The 27,377-nt window shown below is 40.0% G+C and overlaps 2 protein-coding genes across 7 annotated transcripts in view; both read left to right on the top strand.

The window, feature by feature from the left end:
* bgnb (biglycan b) overlaps positions 1–14,767 on the top strand; it is a 36,300-nt gene extending 21,533 nt beyond the window's left edge. For 2 of the 3 annotated variants that reach the window (XM_035387731.1, XM_035387732.1), the window contains exons 2-8: positions 4,924–5,208; positions 9,203–9,315; positions 10,040–10,253; positions 10,629–10,739; positions 10,994–11,087; positions 12,731–12,869; positions 13,070–14,767. In XM_035387731.1, coding sequence (XP_035243622.1) covers positions 4,924–5,208; positions 9,203–9,315; positions 10,040–10,253; positions 10,629–10,739; positions 10,994–11,087; positions 12,731–12,869; positions 13,070–13,267 — 1,154 coding nt within the window. In that variant the 3' untranslated portion in view covers positions 13,268–14,767. Of the gene's footprint in view, positions 1–684; positions 793–4,923; positions 5,209–9,202; positions 9,316–10,039; positions 10,254–10,628; positions 10,740–10,993; positions 11,088–12,730; positions 12,870–13,069 lie in introns of those variants that run through there. The other variant, XM_035387733.1, reaches the window with a different exon arrangement.
* A 1,433-nt stretch (positions 14,768–16,200) lies between these two features.
* Positions 16,201–27,329, top strand: b4galt3 (UDP-Gal:betaGlcNAc beta 1,4- galactosyltransferase, polypeptide 3). 4 transcript variants are annotated; one of them, XM_035387736.1, is made up of 8 exons: positions 16,201–16,389; positions 19,849–19,948; positions 20,411–21,112; positions 21,594–21,829; positions 22,425–22,615; positions 23,176–23,298; positions 24,365–24,469; positions 24,902–27,329. In XM_035387736.1, exons 3-8 carry the CDS (start codon positions 20,842–20,844, stop codon positions 25,188–25,190), a joined length of 1,215 nt encoding a protein of 404 aa, XP_035243627.1. In that variant the 5' UTR covers positions 16,201–16,389; positions 19,849–19,948; positions 20,411–20,841; the 3' UTR covers positions 25,191–27,329. The 4 variants fall into 4 exon arrangements, with proteins under 4 accessions (XP_035243627.1, XP_035243626.1, XP_035243625.1 ...); XM_035387735.1 differs by lacking the exon at positions 16,201–16,389 and adding an exon at positions 16,396–16,711 and having other exon boundaries at positions 19,849–20,095; XM_035387734.1 differs by lacking the exon at positions 16,201–16,389 and adding an exon at positions 16,396–16,711.
* Positions 27,330–27,377: the final 48 nt, after the last annotated feature.

Below are 27,377 nucleotides of genomic sequence, written 5' to 3' on the forward strand. Positions count from 1 at the left end.
CAAACTGAACAATTTGATATTCAAAAGTTTTTTGCAAAAATTTGTAATCATACGTTCAATAAATATTTGCCACAGTTCTCAATCCTTGTCTCTAGACATACATTTAAACATTGCTCAGCACTCACAAGCTAATCAAATGCACTGGTGTGTTATGGACTAGAGGAGTTCAGGTCAGGTCATGCTCTTTCAAATGCTGAACACTGAAATCATAACTGCTCTCTATATAGTGAATTGAATGTGTACGAATAGTTGACATTGATTGTTAATTTCCTTTGAGATTAGAGGAGAAAAAATTACCTAGAATCAAAGTTAATATCTGGTTCAAAAAAATGCATGTGCTTGTAATATTTGTGTATTTAATGTCAATTATAAAATATGATCAGCAATTATGTGTCATTGTCTCATCTCTCAAAATACACATTAGCATAATGAAGATAATCGTATTACACATCGTGCATATTTGTAGCTGCTTTTTACTGCTGATTTGTATAATTGTATGAATGATGATAACATAATTGTGTGATGGGACCATAATTTAGCATTTTCTGTTTTAGGCTTTTACATTCTTTATAAAGGTGTCTGGTCTAACATTTTTACTCCTTTAACCTAAATATGTTATCCTGTGGGGGCGGCACGGTGGTGCAGTGGGTAGCACTGTCTCCTCACAGCAAGAAGATCCTGGCTTTGTATCCCAGACTGGGCCTGTCTGTGTGGAGTTTGCACATTCTCCCCGTGTCCGCGCGGGTTTCCTCCAGGAACTCCGGTATCCTCCCACAGTCCAAAGACATCCAGGTTAGACTAATTGGACTCCAGACTCTAAAGTTAGACTCTAAATTGCCCGTAGGTATGAGTGTGTGAGTGAATGGTGTGTGTGCCGTGCGATAGATTGGCGACCTGTCCAGGGTGTATTCCTGCCTCTTGCCCAATGTAAGCTGAGTGAGGCTCCAGTGACCCTGTATAGATAATGGATGGATGGATGTCTCTATGATTAGTATAAATCATGTCGCACTGTTGATTCTTCTGGAATTGTTGTGATGTGATTGTGATGGCTCAGTTGAATTCACTGTTAACCTTGCACTTCTTATATGGGCTGGGTTTTTAAAAAATGTTTTTTTTTACTCCCCCAATTTAGCATAGCCAGTCATACTGTAATTATAGTCCTGGTCCATCACTGCAGCATCTTCTGTTGATTCAGGAGGGCGAGGACCACCCTCCAAGGCATGAAGTCCAGTAAAGGGACCACAGCACAGTCATTTATTGACCACTTCCATGGTCTCTGGGACGGCTCTACCAGTAAAGCCACCACTGCACTGGAAGACCGGTCTGTAGCACTTTACAGTAAGGTCACATGAACTGGCCTTAACTAATGTAGTTGTTAACATGAATCACTGATGCAAAAATATATTAATTAAGCATGAACCTTTCATTAGTCTGCAGATACATTGACTAATGTATTATGATTATTTATACACTAGTAAAACATAGGATAAACTTATATTTAGTTGACCATTAACAAATAAATTGACTGTTTTTATTATTCCAATATGAACTGGAATTAACTAATGTAGCTGTTAACATGAAGTAATGATCTACAAATAGATTAACACAGTTGTAAAAATGAACTTTTCAGTACATAGTAGTTTAAAACTACATTAGTTAATGCTAATTCATGTTACCTTATTATAAAGTGTTACCGACTGCTCTTGTGATTCAGCTGACAATGGCAGCTTGTAGTCACTTAACTGTCTTGAGGCGTGGATTGTGAGTGATGAGACAGGGGTTACCGTGCCAACTCAGTCTCTCCTTGGGCACTTCTGTGCATGAGGCCTTGCTTTCTCATCACAATCCAGGCCATAGTCGACACTGGTATGGTCTAGAAATGATCCGGGCTATAGGACATTATGGCATTATTGACCTACAGTTAGGTGCCTTACCCTGATGTGCTACTCAGGGTAAGGCAATTTTAACCTGAGGATGTTCTTGGCCCTAGCAGGAAGAGTGGGTTAAATTTAGGAAATATTAGACATTTATTATAGTTCCCACAGTTATAAACCTGAAGTTATTTATATAATTTGTCCATGTGCATTGTGGCACCACCGCCTTTCTGTGCTGTCTTTTGAAAGCTGTAACGCACCTGTAGAGAAGAAATGAGTGTATATTTTCATGTAAACATAAAAGCTGTTCTGCTGCTTTGTTCCATGAGTTTTCATTGCTGATATTTTCCTTTTCTCCCAGTTTGGAGAATTCCAAACTGTAATAATAGTCTCGTTTCAGCCCTTTTAAGCCTTCCAGTTAGGCAGAGAGCAGATGGGCGTGTGCTCTCCTCCAAGAAATGTGCTGCCAGCACGGCTTCTTTTCATAACACACTACCTGAGTCTCTGTGCTGGAGGACTGCATTTGTATAACTGGTACAGGCACCAAATTAGCGAGAGGAGTCACTCTTATATGATGAGATAGGAACAGCCCAGCAGATTGTAACCCTCTCTGCCTGATTGACACTATAGCCAGTTATGCTCTACCATGCAGGGATGCAAGTCACAGATGCCTCACACTCACTACTGTAACATTGGCCTGTTTTGTACTTCTCCTCTTTCCACTTTATCCAGCTGTTCTCCCATGTGACATTCGTAGTAGCATCATCATAACCTGTAGCAAATCATCCTGAACTGAACTGCTTCTTTCATACAGCGCTCTTGTGTGCACGTCTTGCACGCGTCTTCACCCACATTAGCCTAAATTCGGGGAATGAGCAAATAATCCTCACCGAGTTTCACAGTCAAGAATAGACGGGTGGATAAAATCCCAAAACCAAAAGAAATTTTGAATAATCTGAGGACCTGAAATAAATCGTTTTGTTTATAAATATGACAGGTGGGGCTCACGGCAAAGAGGCTCCTACTTGGTTACTCTTGAAGGGAAAATGAAAGGGTCGAGGGTGGCGCAGTTCGTTGAGTCATGTCTGTGCTGTCACCGCTCTCGTGAGCCATAAGAGCAAGTTTCCCAGTATTTACGGTCTGACTCACTCGATGAAATTGGACAGTGCCCAACGGATTGATATCATGCAAGTTTGGGTCGCCCGCCACATTGACCTAATATTTATGGTTCAGATCGCCAAGCTCCTGTGGAGATCACGGGTTTCTGCAAATGGTCTATTGTGCTTAGGCAGCTAATGGGAAGCCACATCTGTTACACATCAGGCTGCGCTCAAAATCTGCATGAAATCTGCACACTGTCTGTGCTGCAGCACTGGAGCTCTCTGTACAGTATCCCCAGAGGCTAATGTTTAACAGTCCCATTTTTAATCCAGTTTAATCAGACACCACACTACATGCAGGCTCATGCTCCCATTACCTAGGTGAAGGAGAGAAGACATTTAAAATGTAATGCAGGCATTTGGTGATAAATATATACAATTACAATTGATGAGTATGAATGAGGCATTTTTTTATTTTATTTTTTTTCAGGAAAGCTTAACGCCCTCTACAAGTCACTTAACTGGAATCCCCTGATGGTTGTGTTAAAATTTACTTTGCAGTTATTTTTGCGAAGAAATGATTAAATAGCTACCACTACAAATCTGATTCTTTTTTAAAATGTATTTACACCAACATTATTGTAGCTACCAATTTATTCTTCTGATTGTGGTGAAATGTGTTTCATCCCCAGTAGTTTTGTTTCGAACCATATTCAGTTAACAGTAGAAATGTAGTCATTATGGATAGTGTGTAATGATAGTCAGAGCTGAAAAAGCTTGCTCCTTCATGTGAGATTTCAGGTTGTTGGAGTTGACAATATGATGACCACTGGTATAATAGCCCTGATAAAGCCATTAGTCAGCACGTGTTCTAGATAGTTTTCATATTGGTCATCATTTTGCCTTTCATTTTCGTATACTGTCCCCCAATCACCCACAAGTCCCTTTAAAATTTCTGTGGTTGTTGTTTTAACCACAGAAATTTGTAATTATTATCAATGATTTATAAGCTTTTTAAATGTAACCAGTTCTGTGTAAATACTGACCCATGGTCATAAAGGAGAAATGGAGAGAGAAGGACAAGATGGGCGGTTGTATCTTGCCAGTGCAGTGAACCTCCAGTTACATTCCACAACATCTCTTGTACTGAATATGTCACAGTCTTTGAACATGCGTGTGAAACGGATATGGATGTCCTCTCAGTGGGTTAGGAGTTAATGGTGTGGGAGACTGGTGGAGAGGAGGACAGAGAGAGGGAACCAGGAGCTCAAGCAGCATTTCTTTGGTTTTTTTCCAGCTGCAGTGGTAACACTCCCACCCCCCGGAATTTGACATTTTTAAGGGAGGCACAGTGGTTTTGAGCCGTTTCCCTGCAAATTAAAGAGTGGCCCTCGGAGGAAGTAGGGAGGAGTGAAGGAGATTCTGAGCTTGTCAGTTTGTTTTATTATTTTTTTTAAAGCATGTGCCATGCTTTGAAATGGATGGAGGGGTGAAGACAGAAAAAACATGCTGGTAACAGTCTTAAAATGGTTTCTAATGGAGGAGATTTGAGGTTTGGTCTTTGCTGCTTTGTGGTTTATACTCAGATTTACATTTAAGGACTTTTTGTATTTATGACAAAATATATTACAACCAAAACAACAAGATGGATAAATCTGAAATCAATGTTTATTCACAATATATACAAACATGGTAAGTGCATACTGTATATGCATTCCTACATAATGTCCCTGTAGCATTAAGGAATTTTTTTTTAAGAATATCTATTTTATACAGGGGCCCCTAAAGAAATGTAATAGCATTTTTAATGATGCTTCCTTATTTTTGGAAAATTATGTACACAATCATCAATCAAAGATAATGCTAATGTGTTTTGCTCTGGCACACACACACACACACACACATCTTGAAGAGGTTAAGTTTCTGTTCTTTTTCTTGCTGCCCTGCAGGTCAGTGTGCGTCTGTGCAAACTCCTTATTTTTGGAAAGCCATGCTTCCTCACTCATCGCTGCTCCTACTGCTGTCCATCGGTCACCTGACCGCCCCCTCATTGGCCCTGCCCTTCGAGCAGAGGGGCTTCTGGGACTTTGGGCTCGATGGGGACGGAGGGGGAATGATGATGATGAGGGACGACGCGGAGGGCTCGGCCGTGGAAGAGCTGCCGCCACCGGACATACCCTCCTGCCCCTTCGGCTGCCAGTGCCAGCTCCGCGTGGTGCAGTGCTCCGATTTAGGTGAGTACGGGCACTGAGAAGGGCCGAGTACCCCAAACCAGAAGGAGGCCTCCAGTACTGTTCATCGTTAGGCCCCCTGAAATGACCACACTGTGGCGGATGACTGACTCATGAAAGTATTCTCTGCCAAATACTGTATCTAAATGTCAATGCAATGGTTATTTAACATACTAGGGCATGGTAGCTCTCTCAGTTGTGATGCCATTATATAATAGATCTAGGATTTAATACAATATAACAATTTTGTGATTAGAAATCCAGTTGTGATTTGTATTGTAGTTACCATTACCAATGATGTGCATATCGGACATAACTGCATCTATGATATGAACTATATGAAATATGGAAACGTAAATCATAATATTATTTACAAATGAAATATTTTTATTTTCTGCGGACCATCTGGGACTCTTTCATGGGCTGCTGGGGGTCCACAGACCAGAGTCTGTAAACCCCTCTTTTAGGGGACTACTACTATAAAGTTGAATCGAGTAAACAGGAAACCTCAAAGGGAGCCTTTGTTTTCAGATGTGACAGTGGGTCAGTGTGCTAGCTCATATTTTTGTGAGAAGCTGCCCTCTTTGAGTTTTCCACAATGTTTATCCCAAACAAACCAACAAAGGAAAGCAACAGACACTGCCTGTGATGAAAAAGAGCTAAATACTTCATTTCCTTTATGACTTTATGGCGCTTTTGATGTTGTGCTTGGGAGACTGACAGGATATTTAATAGAGCAGGAAATCCACCAAGATGTAAAGGCTTAGAGTGAGCGAGTCACTAAGACAGCAGGAAACATTTGTTAATTTATGCATTATTTTAATAATCCTTTCATTGATGTATCCACACAGAAGGCTAGAATTGGAAAAACGTCCACATAAACATATTACATGGGCAGACATTAAAGCATCTTTCAAGTCACAGTTAACAAGCTACAGTCAGACATTCTCATCTTTTCTTTTTCAATTGAAAGTAAAATGGTAAAAAAGGTATTTTCATTATAGCCATCATAATGGAATTAGTATTTATACATGTGCAAAAGTGTGAAAATGATATAATTTTCTGTCTCTATTTCATATAAATGTGTACTCTGTGGCTTCTGGCATTGTCCTTAATTACACAGGAAAAGCTTTTATAGAAGCCCTATTGCTATCTCTCCCTACTCATAATGCGCGCACACGCACACACACACACACACACACACACACAATTAGTGAATTACCTAAACATTTCTCAAATTACTGTATTTTAATTTTATAAGTCATTAACAAAGCTGTTGTGGAAGGTGTTCTTTCTGATCCAAGTGCATACATTGGGGCGACATAGCTCAGGAGGTAAGACCGATTGTCTGGCAGTAGGAGGCTTGCCGGTTCAAACCCCGACCTTGGGCGTGTCGAAGTGTCCTTGAGCAAGACACCTAACCCCTAACAGCTCTGGCGAATGAGAGGCATCAGTTGTAAAGCGCTTTGGATAAAAGCGCTATGTAAATGCAGTCCATTTACCATTTACATACATTTTCTTGAGGCTTATGGAAATTCCCTTTTTATTTCACATAAATCTTTTATTTGTTATAAATTATTATATTTCATAAATGGATTTAATCTGAGAATTTTTTCTTGAATTTATTATAAAGAAACAAACCACCCTTTCCCCCATATTTTTCATTATTATGTTATATTTATTCATTTTTCAGTTTAGTTTTAAATTGATTTTGTTTTTGCTTGATTCGTAACACTCTCTAAAAGAATTGAAGTGACAGAATTGTATTGTACAGTGCTGGAGCTTATTTGAAACAGATGTTGTTTGTCTGCTGTGTCCTGTGGTTGTGTGCTGTTTTAAAGTGATACACATATATGGTCCAGTTTTGTGCAGGGAACTGCTTATGTGGTTCTAGGTTTGTTATAAGATGTTTGTGGGTTTAAATGGCCAGTGGAGGTAAAGCCAGAGTAAAACTAAAAAACAAAACAAAAAAACTTGAAACCAATGATTTATATGTACTTGAACTACTATGATGAACTGTGACTTTTTTGTTGCGTTGCCAACACGCATAGATTATAGTAAAGGTCACACGTTTCATCTTATTCTGACAAGATGCAAAATAGCAAATATGAATAAAATAACAGTGAGATTGCATTTTAAATTTTAATTGGTCAAGTACTGCAGTGGTACTGATGTAATACACCCTCTCATGAGCCAGTTAATGCTTTCCACACTATACTGTAGGTCACAGAGCTGTTAAGAGTTCATGGCAAGTTTGCTGTGAGTATTGCTTTTGAATGTGCAGTTAAATCGCTGGCTATATCATCACAACAGCATATATCTGGTTGCATTTCAGTCACTTGTGATTTATAAAAAATTGTGCCTGCAAGCATCTATTGTGAGATATGGAAAATTTCTTCAGGGTCAGGCAATTTTCACCAGAATTTCATTCAGTATGGAGGCAAACTTGTCAGGGGGACTGCAAGCAACCAATGAAAAATAGCTATTCTGTGTTTCCTGCAAAGTGCTTCCAACCTTTTTAAAACTCGTAGTGTCTGATCAAGGGTAGAGTGGCGTGAAACAGAAAGGCGGTAACCAGAAGCCTTCTGTGAATGATGCTTATTTTTTGTCTCTTGAAACTGGCAAGGCCATTTCTGACTCAACCAGTGCCTGAACATTCAAAGCTCAATAAAAGGAGTTTCACCACATGGTCGAATAAAATGTGAAATAAATTTTTATCAAAGTGATGGTTATGGTTTTGGTTGGGATTTTGTCAGACTGACTGAGCACAGGCTTACATCACACGAGGTTACAGTTACATTAGTCAGTGTGGCTGATTATTAATTGAACATCAGTACTTTCCATACAGGCTTTAATTTTTCTTATTATTATGACCATTTTGGTGGGATAGACACAGGTTTGTAGTTCCTGTATATTGCTATACACTTTCAAAGCAAGACCAGGTTAAAACCTAGTATATGGCTGGACCTAACACATGCGATCCGGCCGACCAATGGTGTAACTTCATAACTCAGTCAACCAATGGTGTAACTTCATCACTCAGTGACTCAGTCACTCAGTCACAGACATTCGCAATTGTAGGGCTGGCCCTGCTGTTGTGGTCCAGCCAAAAAGATTCAAACCTACAGATAACAGTAGTGAATAAACAGTTTCAGTAAATGCTCTAGTGAAAGTTTCTTTAGACATCCATTAAGACTGGCTTTTCTTTCTGTAGTTTACTGCATCATTAGCATTGATCTGTACTTGTTTATTAGGAGCTGAAGGTTTGATTGAACTCATACCCCATTGTTCAATATACCTTGTACACAGCACAGCTTCCTGACCACATTGCTGATTAAATCAAATTGTTAAAACGGGCTGCAAAATTTATATTATAAATCAATATGTTCATAAATGTCACAACCTTAATCATTTTCCTTTTCAGCACAGCATGAAAAAATAATGGCAGCACATTTTAATTTATATGTTCATTTAGTTTTGCTGACACAGAAAAATGTCCCTCCCCTCCCACAGTTCACAGTTCACATTGAACCAGCTGTACAGCTTGTAGCATGTGTGTTGTGTTTGTCTGTGTGTGCATGCATGTTTTTGTGGATTGACAATATATTACAGTCTCTTTGAGAAAAGAAATGTGATGATGTTACTCTCCCATAACACCTATATAATTTTTTGTTATTGTTATTGCTATTTCGGACCTTGAGAACAATAGTCACACATTATTGTGGACACATACGTTGATATGAGTGCAAGAAGCTGGCTGTTGTTATTGTGATTGATTGTCCACCTCTTTAAAGCAGTGCTGGTCCATACAATGGTAAGCTTAGCACCATATTCCCTATTTCACTGTTCAGGTTCCCCAAAGCTTTCCAATAGGATTTGTACCCATTTTGCCTGTCTGTCATTTCTGTTGTACTTATCACCTACATTATGCTTTCTTGGGCTCCATCTTTGGTACAATGTTAATCATATCAGCAGTGTTGTGTGCCTTTGTCATCAGGACTGACTGCTGTTCCAAAGAACATTCCGGCCGACACCAAGCTCCTGGACCTGCAGAACAACCTGATCACAGAGCTGAGAGAAAATGACTTCAAGGGCCTCAGCAACCTTTATGTAAGAGAGAAGGGGCAAGGAAGTAGAGGGCTATTGAGGCTTTGGGCCAGTTTATCTGGGCAAAAATAAAAAATGCAATAACTTTCCTTATTCCTTTTTCATGAACCAGCTCATGAGGATCCCTCTTGTTTCATGTTTGTTTCTTTGGCCAAAATGAATATTTTCACTTTTAAGAAAGGACTCATTACTAAACATTTGCTCTGGAGAATTGACCAACACAATATTTGGACAGGCCAGCATGAGAAATAAAAACATAAGATTAAAAAAACTCATAGGATTATGTCTTTTATATTTGTGTCTTAGCAGTTTGTGTGGATCCTCGTGTTTGCTCCCAGTAGTTGCTCTTTCACGTTTAATTTCCTATTTTCCAGGCTGAATGTCCTTTTTTTAGTCAAGCATTTCCCTTCTGGTTTTTATTTGTTTAAGCTCTGTCTCACATTTATGAAAGCACAGAGAGCTTGTATTTGTGTTTGTGAGGGGCAAGAGCACTGTACTCGTCTTTCACCCACTTGCTCCAAAATTAACAGGCAGAATTTTTTTTGTCCTGACTTTCTCTACATTCCTAATTCCACCTTTTTGACACGATCCCCTTTCTTCTGGTTGTTATATTTTTACTCTACATTCTTTTCTTTATCCCCCCCCCACCATCCCTCTTTGTTCCCTCTCTCCTTTCCGCTCCTCCACCGTGCTCTCTCTCTCTCCCCCTCCCCTCTCTTCCTCTCAGGCTCTCTCGCTGGTGAACAATAAGTTATCCAAGGTGCACCCGCGGGCCTTTGCCCCTCTGCGCCACATGCAGAAGCTGTACATCTCGCACAATCAGCTGACGGAGATCCCCAAAAACCTGCCCCCCTCGCTGATGGAGCTCCGTATCCACGACAACCGTATCAAGAAGGTGGCTACGGGCACCTTCTCTGGCATGGGCAGCATGAACTGCATCGGTCAGCATCTCTGCTCCTACGACAGCTTTTTCTGTGGAAGGGCCTGTATTTTCCTGCATGGGTCATTTTTTTGGGTTCCCCTCATTTCCAACTCAAATGTTCAAAATGTGTGTTCAGAGTGTGTATAGTGCCTGCGGTTCCCTTTTCTTCTACTGTATAGCATTTTTTTCCTCACGATCTTTGCAATTATTTATCCATCACAATTTATGTAAATTTTATGGTCCCTCTGTTTTACTCTTCTTCTATTGTGGTTTCTGTGTTTTCTTATGATAGGAACTACAGGTGCGGAAAAGTAACAAGAAAGTACCTAAAGTAGAAGTGAACTATATATGCGTAACTGAATAATCTACATAACTGCGTTTGTATTTTTTGCAGAAATGGGAGGAAACCCCATTCAGAACAGCGGTTTTGAGCAAGGGGCTTTTAAGGGACTCAAACTTAACTACCTACGCATCTCTGAAGCCAAACTCACAGGGGTGCCCAAAGGTAAGGCGCAATAAAAGACTCGAAACCAAACAGTAGCAACAATCAACGTCACATTCTTTTAGCATCACCCTGAAATAATGAAAAGAATATTGGTTTATTGTAACATAACAGAACTGGTTCTAATATGTCAGCCTAAAGTAATAAATTTATAACGTTTTATGTCTCCATCTCTTCCTCCCTCCCTCTTCCCCTCCCTTCTTCTTTCTCTCGCTTTCCCTCCCTCCCTTCCTCTTACACACATACATAAATATAAGACCTCCCTGACAACCTACATGAGCTTCATCTGGACCATAACCAGATACAGGCCATAGAGCGGGAGGACCTGAAAAAATACAAGCACTTATACAGGTATGTCCAAATCCCCAAAGTCTTAACCGCAGAATGAACCAGGTGTGACCAAGTTCAGGACTTCATCTCATGTTACCTTTTAAGGTCTCGGAGAATAAAATTTTTGTTGTGAGTTAACCCAATAATTTTCATAAGCTTTAAATCCAAATAGTCACTCTTGTATCATTTTCATTTCAAATCTCTTCATTTAAGTGATTATATTTTGGAATATATAAACTACATTTGAGACAGAAATGTTGGTTTTCCATGAAGAAAAATGATGAAAAGCCCATTTTTATTCACATTAAAGAAGACTTAAACCCAAATTAAACCCAAGTAGAACTCTATACCCCTTACTTTAATGCAGATGTTTAGGTACACCCTGTGCAGAAATGGTGATGGCTAATCTGAAAAGTAATGTGTTTATCATGATCAGCTCAAGCTGAAGATTAGCCTCACTCCATTTATGAGATTCGTGCCTGTGAAAATCCAGGTAATGTAACATCAAATCTGCCATCAAAAATGTGAACACTGCATTTGCCCAGATGTGAAAGTGCACTGCCAGAAGTCTGCGTTTAACAGCTTTCAAGGAAACTCCGCTAAAAATTGACACTTGATTCCAGTTCATTGCTATGCAAAGAAAATAAGTCTTTATCTTGCATTAAGTACTGTCAATTTGCCATTCTCCCCCACGGAGAAGTTGGGAACAACTGTTAGAGCTTTGATTTAAGACTTGGATATGTAAACAGCCCTCCCTGTTGGCATTGTGAGAAATTACAAGTTTGGATTCAGTGCAAAAAGAGCGTATGACCACACTTGTCTTACTGTCTGGTTAAATCAAATATTCTGATTTCTGAAGTTTGTAAATGTAGAAAAGTGGAACGAGGCAAACTCATAAAGATTGGCCTAGTATCAATGGACAAATGGGGGTTTTGCAGATGAGATCTCAAAGAAAATGTATTTTGCTTTTGTATTCAAATTGTCATAGATCAAGTCATTTCAGTGTCTTTATATCTCAAGATGCTATATGTTATTATTGATGGTGAAGATAGGTATTGTACCTAGGTAACCTACAACTGTAAGTTAGCCAGGTCATTGATATTTATATTGGGATTTTATGCTAGTTTATGTTTTAATCTATATGCATGCATTATTCTTCTGATGCAGTTTGTAAGTGTAAAAAGCGATAGAGAGGGTTTTGGGACCCTCTGCAGGAAGGAATTATTTTCCTTAGCCCCTACAAAAATGGCTATTGACTGTTTTTCTTTCTACCATGTGTACTGTTACAGCATGACTTTACATAGCTGGTTATGTTCATGTGAACACTGCTTCAGACATATTTGTTGATAAATTGCCTTTATTTAAGTATGTGACTTATTTTTTAAATATTTGAGTCTGCCTATTTAGGCAAGCACTTTAATTATTTTTTTTATTTTTTATTTTTGTTTTGTTTTAATCCCCTTATGGCCAAATCAAAAGTCTCAACAGACCAAGTTTGGCTTCTGGGCCAGAGTTTGTGCCCGGCTCTTGAAAGTGAAATTTCCTTCTGTAGCAGATGCTCACCCATGCTTTTAAACTCAGACTTTTTATTGTACAACGGCAGTACAGTACACATTCTTTCATACAATTTTATCTCTTCCTGTGTCCGTGTTTTGCTATGTAAGATTGGGCCTGGGCTTCAACCGCATTCGCTCGGTTGAGAATGGCAGTCTGCCGTACCTGTTGAGCTTGAGAGAACTTCACCTGGACAACAACCAGCTGTCTCGTGTGCCACAGGGTCTGCCCGACATGAAGTACCTACAGGTGAGGAGAGCAGAGGGAGTGGCTTTCCGTTTCACACACACTGACTTTCTCATTTTTATATTTTACCACGTTTGCAGGGAAATTTTGCATTACTGTATCACCGCAAAAGATCAACCCTCAATGGTTTTCCGTAAAGATGACTCTGTAGGTTTAGAAAAATTGTCACTATGTGTCTAACCTCTCTGTACGTCTGGCTATAGGTGGTCTACCTCCACAACAACAATATTGGCCAGGTTGGTGTGAACGACTTCTGCCCCCAGGGCTTTGGGATGAAGAAGACTTTCTACAATGGCATCAGTCTCTATAGCAACCCCGTGAACTACTGGGAGGTGCAGCCGGCCACTTTCCGCTGCGTTGCTCACCGATTGGCCATACAGTTCGGCAACTACAGGAAGTAGGGAGTGAGACAGAGGGAAAGAAAAAGAGAAGAAAGGAAACCAGTGAATAAGGAGGGAGGGATGAAGTCACCCACCCATAAAAGCAAATATGTATATTAATGATATAGTGAGAAAGAGAAAAAAAAACAACAGAAAAGAAGAGGTAGATGAAGGAGAAACAAATAGTGTGTTGTTGGTCCCATATATATATTATTTTTTTTTCCTCAAAATCTCTGTGATGATTGTGCCATGGTGTGGAGACAGAATGCCTCAATTCCTCCTCCCTATGAATTTAAAATGGCATTCTTTGCATGAGAAAAGAAAACATTCAAAAGGCCAATTCGAAAAACATAAATGATGTGACTCTTTATTAAAGTTTTGTCCACTGACAACCATCACAATTGTTCTGTTTAATGATTTAGGAAAAGCTGGAAAAAGCATTTCTGGTGCAGTGATATATTTTTCCTTTTACAGAATTTTGTTGATGATAATGATGATTATTTTTATTTTATTTTATTATATTTTTTCCATTGTGTGCTAATATGAAAACATGTCTGTTACAAAGGAATGCCTGAAAACATTTTTATCATTATGATAATTGTTTTTTTTTTTTTTCTAAAAACATTGAGTCTGGATGATCAAACTTGAAAATGTGCTTTATTTTTATTTCATGTTTGTATCATGAATCATCCTTGCTACAGTAACTGGGGCATTGGCAATCAAGTGTACCAGGTCTTCCCACAGATCTCAAGGACATTTTTCAATTTTGATGTACTGTGTCAAGTGAACTCAGTGTCTACATTACTTACTGGCTGAAGGGAACATCTCAAGCTAATATGTTTTAAATGGCTAGGGAGATGAATCTATGACTTTTTGTGCTATGGCAGCAGTGGCTGATGTATTATTCTTCACTCAAAAATCCAATCACTCTTTCCAAAAAGCTTTCTGTGTGGTGTACCACAGGGTTTGCAACAAGCATAAAAATGTATATTTGGCCAATCTGCCCGGATGCATATTTTGTGTTCTTTGCAATTTCGATATGTAAGAATAAAGATTTTCAGCTGTACCTCTGTCATAGGAAAATATTATGAACTGTAATTGGGAGAAAGAGAAAAGGAGCTGATGGCAAAACAAGAGTTTGATGAGAGGGATGGGGTTGAAGTCAAAGAAGCTAATCTATAAAACTTGGTCTTTATCACACCAAAGTCCCTCAGTTGGTCTTCTGGATCTGTGCACTAGGTGAACTTGTTTTGCACTCATGTGCCCTTGATACTGTATATAGAGAAAAAAAATGTTTTTGTGCAAATACAATATAGACCCAGCAAAAGGCTCTTCATTTTTTTAGTCTATGATGGCCTTGTTTATGGTACCAAGAGCAAGAGATGTTCTGTCCTTTAAATTACTGGATTTGCCTGCAGTCGTCTCAGTTTTCCTTACAATTTATGACTTGACTTGACTGTGGACCTATCTCTAAGCTGCCTTTCTGCTTACTATGTGAAAATATAACCGATAACAACCAAGTAGCTGTCTTAATGTTTCACCTTGTAGCATTCCATTCTTTTTTCACTGCACTTTATACATTGGAGCAGTAAACAACATTCATCATCAGCAGATAATCAACTTATCATCAGCAAGATGCATTTATTAAATTACCTTCATTTATATGATGACTGGGTTACAAGGAATAGTACTGACATGAATGCCAGGAACTTAAATTGTTCTCAAAGACTTGAGCTGACAACAGTCACTACTGGTAATTGAAAGCAACATTCTAGAACACTTATTTTTAATTTGGAAGAAACATCCTAAAAAAAATCTACATTTCAAAGGGTTAAGATGTTTAATTCATACACAGACAAGAAACTGAAGCTAGCACCAGAAAATTGCTTTCTTTATTCAGTTTTAAAAAAGGCTTCCCCATAGCTTAAACCCTGGTCCTAAGAGGTCTACAATCTGCATTCTTTATTTATTTTTAAAATTTAAACCAGATTTACTGCATAACACATATATTGTCTAATCAAGAATAGTTGGCTAATTGAAGTTTGCCATTTCTGTCATTGTCTTGAGAAGTGGTTGGAATAGCCTAGTTTCATGCTATAGGTAATTTTGTGGAAGAGGGAAAAGGAGCAGAGAGAATAACTGTGGTTCATCTTCTCTAATGGCATTTTCACTAAAATATTTGGCATGATCATTAAAGCAGTACTTTACATTATCTATCTTAGATCTTTTATATGTTTCTCAAGCACCAGGTTATATTTGCTTTTGCTGAACTGAAATGGAACAAATCCATCCAGTTGTTCATTGACTTCAAACTGAACACATGGCCAGGGATTAGTGAGTCACCATGAACAGTGGCCGTGAGAAACTACACAATACCTGACATAATCCAGGAAAAGCTCTTACCACTGCTGACATAAAGTCATGTTCACACAAAATCCGCAATATACAACGGATGGATGTGATAACATTACAGTGTATATTATAAAATATCCGCAAAAATATCTGATTTTGTAGTCAGCATTTAACACCAAACAAATGTATTTTATTTGATACTAATATTTCTAAAGCAACACAATAGCCTATACCACACAATACACTTTGTCTGTTCAGTAGTTTTTTGCTCTATTATATAACCTGTAAAATAAAAAAGACAATCTTCTGACTTTTTTTAAGCATAGGCAGTCTCCTAGAGATCTAGAGACCTATATTCATGCACCATATATTCTGCAGTAAAGCCCAAGCCCCAGATTCATGATTAGACTAGTCTAAAACTTACCAACATTTAAGGTTCTCTGGTAACTTAAAATATCTTCATAAATACAAACGTCTGAAATGAATGCAAAAATTGAGAAAATTAATTTAACCCAGAGAACCTTAAACGTTGGAAATTTTTGACTGTGATCCTCTTTTAAGGGCCAAATAGTAGCGTTACAACTCATCTGCGTAGCTTGGCGTTGTGTTGTGCTTTAGCCTTCTATTGATTTCTTACTATCGTCTAAATTAAAAACTACAGTGTTTGACATCAGTCGACGTTGCACTTGCGTTACAGTGATCCCGTTCGTCGGTGGCACCTCCAGGCTGTTCTGTGGAGCTACCACATATAACCTATTTCGGTAGTCGCCATAATTTATTCAAAACCTGGTGTAAGTATCTGGTCACTGCCATTGTTGTCGCAGTTCTTTTTTTCTTGCAATGATTGCGACGTATTTCGTTCCGGCGGCTTGTTGTAAGTCATGGTTGCTAGCTCGGTAATTGTAGTCATTCCCGAAAACTAGCTCTGTCCCACAATGCGCGTCATCTCTGCCCCTCAATATGTCGGTTACTCGGCACCGCCACCGCTGCTGCTCCCTGCATAGAGGGATATCAGATAGGAGATGGTTTGCGTGAATCGCCGATGTGGTTGGGAAGCGATACATGAAGCAATATCAGAGGATTTCAGCAATAACAAGAAACGCAACGAATGAGGTAATATCCTTTCGATCGAATGCGCTTTTAGACACTGGTCTTTTTCGTTGCCTATGTAGCCGGAGATTTGAAACCTTGCAGGACAATGATAGTGAAAGGTATTTTATTAATGAAGCTAACGCTGCAAACATGCAATGAATGGGGAAACATAAATCACACAGATGTTTCGTAACAGTTCTAATGAAGAGCTTTGCACAGGCTTGATAAGGTTTGTTCGTTACCAATCCGAGTAGTTTACGTTTGTTGTTGTTTTGTCATCTATTAGGCTAAATACATAGCCTACATAGATTAATCTGACGCGACCCTTTTTGATTGTTGACGCAGCTACAATGCACTGTTTCTCTTGTCAATAACATTTTGCTGACCAAATTTTATATTTGTTTACGTTAAATAGTTACCCAAAAATGAGCAATTGAAGTTGTTTACTCGGCGTATTTCTGGTTTTCTACTTACGGTTATTAATAAGAATCTCTTATCATTCCGCTCTGTGAAGTGCCTTAAAAGGTTGCTAGCTTACAGTTTAGCATGATGATTTAGGGAAATGCCACCATCGCATCGCCTCTATCATTTGTTTTACTTAACGATGAGCCTGGGCATCACTGTTCATCTGATTCTTCAGTCCTAGCGCAAAGATCTAGCATATGTTTATACAGTGTGCAGACAGTGTGCCTATAATTGCAACAATTGATTTAATTCTAACTCCTTGAAGCGCTGTAGCCTGGGTGGTGCTTAAACCCAAGAGTTGCAATCTTGAAACTTGGGTGGGACGTTGCTGCAGTACGCCTTGTATTGTTAAACTGAAGTGGTGTTAAACCTCCGGATTTTAATTAGAAATATTAATACGTCGAATAGCTCTGTTCGCTTTGAGGGTGTTTTACTATCTTACAGCACATACAAATTATAAGACCTGAAGCTTCGACTGATGACATTGACTTTTCCCACCTTCCAGAGAATACTGAGGAGGTTATATTTGTTGAAACATTATTTTAGTGTCCTTTAATAGTGCATGTCCTTCACATGCCACAATGTGACGCTATAACCTGACGAGACCTGGGAGTCACTTATCTTTGTATCAAAGCAGCCACCAGAGACCAGTTTAGGTCCCAGATCCCAGGCTGTGATTTCCTGAACTTTTTAGTTGCAGCCATTGTGGACTGGCTGGTTCAGTATGTGCAAGTTTTGTTTCTCCTATGCCTATATTCTCTGCTGTGCTTGTCACATTCATAGTTTTGTTATGAATATGTGTGGCTACATGTGATGCAGCTACTTCTAACAAACCTTTATATAGATTACATGTGGCCATTTGGCAAGCGTCAAAACTTGCATGCATTATTTATGCCTCTGGTATATCTCCATGTCAACAAAGCTGTTTGTTATAGGTTGGATAATTATTTCAAATAAACACTGCGCCCTGTTTTTGTATGCTGCATCTTACAATGTTTGACAGTCCTCAATAAACAAGGTGGTTTGAGCATGTTCAGTTTTCTCACTTAATTGTTTTGAGGAGTGGAAAATTTTGTTAGCTGGTGTATACTTTCAATCACTAATAATTTGCTGAGAAATTAATGTGTATTACATGTATGACAAATTCCACTTTTACTCTATGACTCTGTGACCATGTCTCGCATGCTTATTTTGATGAATGTATGATTCAGCTGTTGTACGACCCCCCCTCCCCCCAAAAAAAAACCCCATCAGTTTGCCATTCAGAAACCTATCACACTATCATGTGTTTTGTTTTTCTTTGAGATGCCTGGCAGTTCCTGCATCTCTTTTAGGATGCTGTAGCAATGACTTTAGCACTTAAATGAAAAACAGCAAAAATCGTCTAGTTGATTGTGTTTGTAAAACACCTTATGTCATACATTTTTGTCTCAATTTAAACCATTCTTATGACGGCCAGTTTTTGACGCTTCACTTAATGTTTATGTTTAAAGAGCCTTACTTTGGATATCTCCATCTGAAGTTATGTAGTACCCTTCTTTTCAACAAGAAGATCCACCATCAGTTATAACTGCAACTCTGCTTTCCGAAATGATTGCTCTGCTCATTCATGTAGCCTGATTCTGATAGGGGCTTTTCAGTAAAGTGCTATCTGTTGGGTATTATGCTTCATGGCTCTGCAATCTCTAATGGTTCTCAAACACCTATAATTTTGAGCCCCTCTGTAAGATTAGAGGCCTTCTGCAAATGAACTTGGGATTCAAAGTGTGCCATACGGTTTTTTACTATGAATTTTAAGTAGCTTGTAGAAGAACTGTGAGCTGGCTTGAGCATTTTGGTGCCTCATTATTTGTAAACATCCTCTGCAGTACTGCCCAGTTAGTTGACACACACACCTGCTGCTCGAGCTCAATGCTACATCAGAGGAGTAGTAGTCAAAGTTTAGGTCATCCACACTAGTGCCCCCTGGGAAAACAAGTCTGACAGGATGTTGGCTACATTCTAGATATATGAACAAAATAATGCACAAAAAGGGAAACTTATATATTTTATTACAGCAGACTTTAAGCAATGCTGTAAAATAGAAGAATGTGTAACTTCAGTTGATAACCAATTTTATTGCTTGACTTGAATACTTTAATTTTATTATGTTTTTTAAATGATGGATATATGAAATTGCTAGTAAATATGCACATGCATTAAAGTGGTTGGGGCCCATAGAGGGTTATGGAACAGCTCATCAGGACACTTGACCTTTAGTAAAAATGATGGTCTAGCTAGGCTGAATTACCCATTTTCATCAACATGTTTTTTATGCTCATTATAGACCAAAATAGGGCAACTGAAGATTTTTCACTATTTAGTTCTGTCATAATTTTTTAATTTGTTTTCTAAACATGTTTACCACAAGAGCGGGCCACAGACAGATAAGGGGTGTTCATGGGTTGAAGGGGGTTCGTATTTTATCCTAATATGAGGTACACGAGCGATTCTTGCAAATCGAGTGAAGAGTAGCCCTGTGTTCAGGGGGGCTCAGCTTGCCCAGTTTGGCCTTGCTGGCTCGAGCTGAAGCACAAAGTAAACGGGACAACTAAACGGATTTAAAATGAGCAGTGGGCCCTGCTTAGCACCGTACAGCGGATTTCTTTCAAGCCCGATTTTCTCATCAGGGGCCAATTTCTGTCCTTTCTCAGACTGGAACATGAGCCAGGGGGAAGGGCCTGTTCTGGAGGAGAGCTGCCTGTTGGGAGAAAGGCTTTGACACTGCCCAGACCAGGCTGAATCAGGACAGAGGTATCACCACACCAGCAGAGGGGCATACCTCCATTTTGCAAAGATGGCGCAATCCTCTGTTAAGATGGCTTGCATAGCCAACTGCATCAGCGTGTAGCATGTAGCAATGCAGGTGGCGCAGTGGTGACTGTACGAGTACACTATTGGGTAGGACATGTTTTAAAATCTTGCATCAGTAGGATATTGGAGATTTCACAGTATCACACAATTGCACCTCCCTGATAATTAAGTAGACACTTTTTGCCTTTGCTATGTTGACAGAACACAGGAAATCTCTCTGGCATGTCATGAATTGCGATTTCATACATCTATTGAGCAAAAATGTAATTGAGCAAAAGTGTAGCTTTTCTCTAAGCTTAATGCAGATGAACAGCATCTGGTGTGTTAAATTTTCTCAATGACAGTGTTTCCTGAATCTGCCTGTCAGCATCTAACCTCTTTCTTATTTCACATCTCTTTCAGAGTAAATCCCATCCGCCGATAATAGAGCCTCTCTGTCTTGCTCTCATATCTTGAGATGTGTTTTGTCAGATTGTTGAACTGACTTCCCCTAATCTTTTCCTGTCCACACTCCCCCTCTTCCACTCCTGCCTCCCTCTCCTACTTCCCACGGTTCATTTCTTTTATTTTGGACTCCCACCTCCTTTCCCTGTTAGGAAAGCTACCGCTTGGAGTTTTCACCTCCCGTCTCCCAACTATCTTTTCCCTGAGCACATCTTCTCCTCCTTCTTTCCTTGTGGACCTCCTTGATTGTCTGGTTCCGTCTGCGCTGCCGTTAGCCGGATACTATCTCTACACTCCCCGCGCAAATCTTGCTGTTCCTCACTGAGCCGAGCCTTAGTCATTGTGTCCCACGTACGCCCTCACGCCTTAGACCGCCCCTCTTCTGCGCCATGGCGTGTTTTGGCCGGCCGCTGGACTCCCCCTGCACCCTGGCCCTGCTGGTGGGGTTCCAGTTCGCCTTCGTGGTTTACTTTTCCCTCGGAGGGTTCCGGGGCCTGGTCTCGGTGCTGGTTCACTCCGCCGACTCCGAGTTTGACTATGCGCACCCCCACGACGTCTACACCAACCTCAGCCACCTGGGGGCGCTGCTGACCTCCCACACTGGAGCCCCCGGGAAGGGTGAGCAGCTGAGGGACTGCCACTCCCCTTCTCCTCTTCTAGGTGGGACTTTGTTTCTGAGCTCATCGGTGTCTCTGCATTGTGTGTGTCCGGCATTACATTCATCATCGCATGTTGACTTGTTTTTTTGCGTTGTGTTCTGTGTAGCCAGGTGCGGTTTCTTTGTGCTCCTGTTTCCTGTTTCCTGTTTTTTATTTTTTATTTATTTTGGTTGTAATTTCTTGCATTTCCATCTTTTTGTCTCATCGATGCCAGATGGGGGTGTCCTTTACCGCCAGTCCCGTCCCATGTTCTCCACAGCAAATGCCTGATCGTGGTTTGAACTTGACCATTCCTTGATAAAGCAGTTAGTTAAATAGTTGAGTCATTTTAGATGGCCTGAGTTAGCTGTCACTACATTTCAGTTCAGTTTCCCTCTGTTAGTTTCCCTAGAATTTCTATTTATTCTCACTCTGAATCAAATGACGTGTCAACGCTAAACTCTTGTCTCTGACTCTGGCTGTTTCCTCTCTCTTTTTTTAAGTTGGCCCGGTGTCTGTGCGCCTGTCCTCTCCCCTCACCCTGGAAGAGATTCGGGAAAAGAACCCCCTGGTGACCCTAGGGGGCCGGTACCGCCCCCCTGACTGTGAGCCCCGCCACCATACCGCCATTGTGGTGCCTTACCGCAATAGGCAGGCACATCTGCGCTCTCTGCTGTACCACCTCCACCCCTTCCTGCAGAGGCAACAGCTGCATTACAGCATCTACATCGTACACCAGGTCTCAAGCCTATTCCTACTGTGGGGCTGTTATAATCTGAAGGGAGTATCTACAGCGATAACACATTAAGCAGTTTAAATGTGTAAATACATTGAAGATAGGAATATAAAACTTCAAACCTGCTAAAGTTAAGCATTCACTGATTCTTGATTAATTAATTTCAGGTTGCCGTATTTTGTATTTTTTATATTTATTTATTTTTCGTTGTGTATTTAACAAGTTTTACTATATTTTATGTACATTCATCACACAGTTTGGCATTATAGTTGAGAATGTTCTAGTAAAGGGAAAGAGAAAGGCATAGAGATTGTACTGTTACTGTTTTTATATTTGCTTATGTTTTACTACTTGATTGGTGGTGGTGGTGGTGGTGGTGGTTATGGAGTTGGACCGTGCAAAAGAGAAATAACCAACTGTTTGAAAATCTTACTCTGTTTAAATTAAATAATATTACTTTTATTTGATTTTTTATTTTCAGGCATTTTAATCCCAGTTTAAATGATAATATAAAATGTGCATAAGAAAATGTGTGGTTCATAAACTGCTCATCTATGAAATATTAATATGCTGGAATATGAATATGCTCTGCTCCCAGATGGGAAACTCAACCTTTAACCGCGCAAAGCTGCTGAACGTGGGAGTGAGGGAGGCGCTACGGGACGAAGACTGGAGCTGCCTGTTTCTCCACGATGTGGACCTCCTCCCGGAGAACGACCACAACAGCTACACCTGCCACCCTAAGTATCCCACACACCTGTCTGTGGCCATGGACAAGTTTCATTACAGGTTCTCTTCACCTGTTTGGTTTTCTGTTGTTTTTTCCCGTGCTCTCAAGAAATTTGTGAGACCCCAGTCATTGTTGGCTGGTCACACCATTGCAGTATACTCCATAAATTCAGGGGAGTGCTTTCGAAGCCAAGCGTCTTCTGGAGACTGCACGTCTTCAGCGGCTGCTCTGGGGTACAGAACGGCTGCCGCTGGGGCAGGCTGGTCACGGGCTCTTAATAAACCAGAGGAGGTGTTATGAGACGCTCCCCCTCTGATTTCAGTAATGTGTTGCCCCATGGGGCTGCCATGACGCTGTCAGGATTTGATGTGAAATATAGAGCACCTCAGTGCGCTAAGAAATAACGGCTAAGATTTATACACCACTCAGGAGCCCCCACTTCCCCCCCAAACGTCATGGTGGATGTTGTGCCATTAGTCACTGTGGGGGATGGAAGATTGCAGTGCTAGCTATAGACAGCGTGGTGCTTCGATTCAAAATGGATCAATTGTGGATTCAGTGTCTCTAGCCATCTAACCACAGACTTGTTCCTACCCCCTATTCCCCCCTTTCTGTGCAGGTTGCCGTACTCCCAGTATTTTGGAGGGGTGTCAGCAGTGACCCCTGATCAGTATCTCAGGATGAACGGCTTCCCAAATCAATACTGGGGCTGGGGCGGGGAGGACGATGACATCGCGGCCAGGTGAGAAGCAAGACTGCTTGCTGACCACTGAGGGATAATGAGGGATGATGTGCAGACATTATGAGGGGACAATGGACACATGATCATTTCACTCAACGGCAGGAGGGAAAAACAAGGATTGGATTGGTGAATATAGATAGATGGATGGATGGATGAACAGATGAATGTCGGGAGAGGGAGTCTTGCATTGCATTTTTTTTCTTCCTTTTCTCCATCCCCCTCTCCATTTTCTGAGCTTTTGCCTTTGTGTTTTCGTGGCTCTCATTCTGTTGTTTTTCCTCCCCTTTTCCATCGCTACTGCTCTTTCTTTCCATCCACACACCTCCAGGAAGGTCAGTATGTGTGAGTACATAAAATCAGGTTGGTCTGTGAACAAGGCTTTAACTTCTGAGGCTTTAAGTATTTTCTGGTCCTTTTGAAGCAATTTATATGCTTGTTTCTGATCATTTGGTAGACCTGTCTCGTGGCTGCAGCAGGCTCTGTCAGTTAGGAGAGACACGGCGGGAGAGAAAAGCTTGTGCTCTCTCCTGTAGTGCATGATGCTTAGCTGTCACTACTTCTCATTTCACAGTCTATCACCTGAGCTGTACAGTGTCTGCAGGAGAGGACTACACTCCATGCTCATTTGGTGCTGGTAGACTGCAGGCGGCCAGTCAACCAGAAGAGTTACTCGTGTGTGCGATGGGATGAGGTCAATCGTGTCTATTAAAACCCTCCCTCCACGAGTGACACTGTAGCCAATTATGTGCCGCCTTGCAAGGCTGCTTTCCACAGTCTTTACTGGCGCGTTCAGGATCAGTGCCCGACCATGGATTGATTCCAATTGTATGTTTTGTTTAGGTAATTGAGGGGAAAAGACTTGTATTTGATTTCAGTCCATTTTTTAATCTTCAATAAAATAACATAACAGAAATTCAAAAGTTCTACGTCACCCAACCTCTCTCCTTTGTCCTACTTAATTTCATTCTCATCTGGAGACCATTTTTTCCCTCTACTTCTTTCGTCCTTCTTTTCTTTACACCCTTTCTTTCTTCTCGTCCCCCTGTCCCTCTCCGTGTCTGTCTAGGGTGCGTCTGTCTGGGATGAAGATCGTTCGTCCCTCAGTGTCTGTGGGCCACTACAAAATGATCAAGCACAAGGGCGACAGGGGCAACGAGCAGAATCCACGCAGGTATGGTGGTCACATGGTCATAAGCCTTTCCGCTGCCCTTTCAACAGCAATGTAAGCTTTTTTTTAAAAAATGTAATATATATTTTTATGTGAATATTTACAACATCTGCATTCCCCAAATGTGTGTTTTGATAGACTTCTTGTTGGGAACTAAGTTAAAGAAATGGAAAAGACAAGGAAACATATACTGTAGTACATCCCGTACCCCAACATCTGATGTTATTGCCCTTTTCTTATTTTTGTGGACAACGTTTTAAACAAATCTTTAGATACACGCACAGAAAAGTCCAACCAGAACACTGAGCCGTAATGGGGGAACAAACACGTAACACAAAAATCCATGACGGGGAGGGGGTCTCTGAATTAAAAACTGCATATTGGTCTATTGCTAATAAGGCTGACAGACTTCCCTCCCCTTCTCTTCCCTGCTAGGTTTGACCTGCTGAAGCGGACCAGAATAAACTGGCGCTCCGATGGTCTCAACTCCCTCACCTACGAACTGCTGTCCAAGCAGCTGGAGCCTCTGTACACCAACCTGTCTGTCAACATTGGGGAGGACCCTCAGCATCCACTGAAGAAGGTTCCGCCACCGAGAAAAATAACGCCTCCTCCAACCAAACTGACAAAAAAGGCTGTGCCCACAACCAGCGCTCCAAAAACGGATCGTGTCCATGAGGGATGGGCCAATAAGACCTCTAGGCAAAGGGGAGTGGTAAAATAGAGGCTGGAGCTGAGAATATGAAGATGGTGTTATGCTGTGAAATCTCCAGCTCGGTCTCCTGACTATAACTTTGCAGTTATCTTGTGTGTTTAACTCATGAAGACTTGGTCTTTGCAAAAAGGTATTGAACAAAAAAAAGTTTTATTTATTTATTTTTTTTCTTTATTTTTGTCAAGCCTCTTTTTTCACCTATTTGTACACATGAAAGGAAGGATGTTGGAATGAACTACTCCAAGTGGTAGTTACAACACCAACCAAATAGCCGCAAGGTGACTTCCTCCCAGGGAAATGGGTGGAAATGAACAAGTCAACGTTGAAACAGTTCAAATGGCTGTTGTGGTGCTGGAATGTGAGGTGAAGAGTACTTGGTTTACTGTTTTTATCTTGTTTTTGTTTTTTTTTGTCCGGTGGTTCTTGTATTTGACCTTTACCCTGCAGAGAGCGATTCATTGTTATCCAGAGATCTTTGCACCATATGGGAACAGACACTCTTTCACCGGTACAAGTCTTCTGTTTTCCAACAAAGCTGCTGCCAAATTCTGCTGTTTACCTCCAAAATGTGGGTTTGTGTTTCTGTGCCTTTTCTCTTGTAGATGTACAATTTATATTTGTGTGCATCAGTTTGTTAGTTCTTTATAAATTATTTCTCAGATATGTACTGATATTGATATATTTTTTTTGCTGTTTTCTTGCAAAATATTCCCGAAGCATACAATGTTTGGTGTTTCAGTGGATTGTGATTTTATTTTAGGTAGAGACAATCAGAATATTTCAAGAATTAGATGATAAAGCAAGCAAAGTGATTTTAAAAATGTAGAACTAATAAATATCCTTGTACAAATCAAGTTTTAGAATACATGATTATTGTAATGCTGGAATGCATTAATTTCATATAGGTTTTCTGATTAGTTGTGTGCATAACTGAAGAAATTTAGTGGTTGCTTTTAATATAATGATTTGAGAGCATTTTGTTTATGATATGCTATACATGCCCAGTTTTCTGAGTTATTCTCACCAGTAACAGAACCCTGATCCCTTGCTATTGAATGGATTCCTTTATAAATCAACCTTATTGAAGTTCCACATTATCAGAGACCAAATTATGTTTATGATAAAAATGAAGAAAGGGAGCCACAATCTTATCAACTTTGCATTGTTGAGGGGCATATGACCACAATGCTGTACTGTGATGTTAAATGAATCTGTGAAGGCTCTAATAACTGGACAAGTTTGAACGTGACAGTTTTATTTTTAGTCATTATCTGTTTGAAGTACTGTACTTTTTATGCATATCCATTTTAGAAATATTACTTTTTTTGCTTTGAGTTGCACAAGGCTTGCTGTTGTGGTTTCCAATACAACTGTATAATGTATCTGATGAAATTATGGTTGTTTTAAGGATGTTTTTTGTAAAGACAAGTCATTTCAACAAAAAAAAACTGCTCAATCTTTATGTGCCTCTTATGTAACAGGATTGTTGTAGAGTGACGTTTAACTCTAAAATGGGTTGAGCTATCATGGGGTGTCAATGAAATTTGCTATTTCTTGGGAGTTTTTACTACAGACAGCAAATGCGTTACGATTGGTACTTTTTTTTGGTACTTTTGAGTTAGTGGCCCATGGCACATGGAAGCTCCACCCATTTTGGGTTTAATTAAATAACTCTGCTATCACCAGTGTTCAGTTCAAGATGAGCATTGCCCAGTTTAGATTTTAAACTTTATTGTACAAAATGGGTTCTGTCTTACTATTCTTGTTGGAAATATGTGTGTTTACTTTGCTTTTATCTTTTAAATGCCTTCTTATTTACTGTGTAAACACTAGACAGTGTTGAGATAATCATATGAAATCTACTAAGTATGCGATGAGTTGTGGTATCATTTTTGTTTTTTGATGCTGTGTTTGATTTTAGATTTTGTGGCTTTGGTTTGAGGTAGGGTGTAAGTTCTATAGAATAACAAATTAAGCTAAGAAAATAATGCTGACCATGTGGATTGTTTTAATAAATTCAAGACAGAAATTTGGCCTTAACCTCTCAATGATCGTTTTAGTCATCAACAACCTCCTTGATGATTCCTCATGTATTATTGCTGCATATGTAAATATTGTCAGGCCAAATTAAAAATTATTTTAAATGATGAAGCTTTTTGCTGTGCTGTTTCATGTAGGGCCTCATTCTGATATTTT

Source organism: Anguilla anguilla, chromosome 13 (assembly GCF_013347855.1).
Source record: "Anguilla anguilla isolate fAngAng1 chromosome 13, fAngAng1.pri, whole genome shotgun sequence".
Lineage (NCBI taxonomy): Eukaryota > Metazoa > Chordata > Actinopteri > Anguilliformes > Anguillidae > Anguilla > Anguilla anguilla.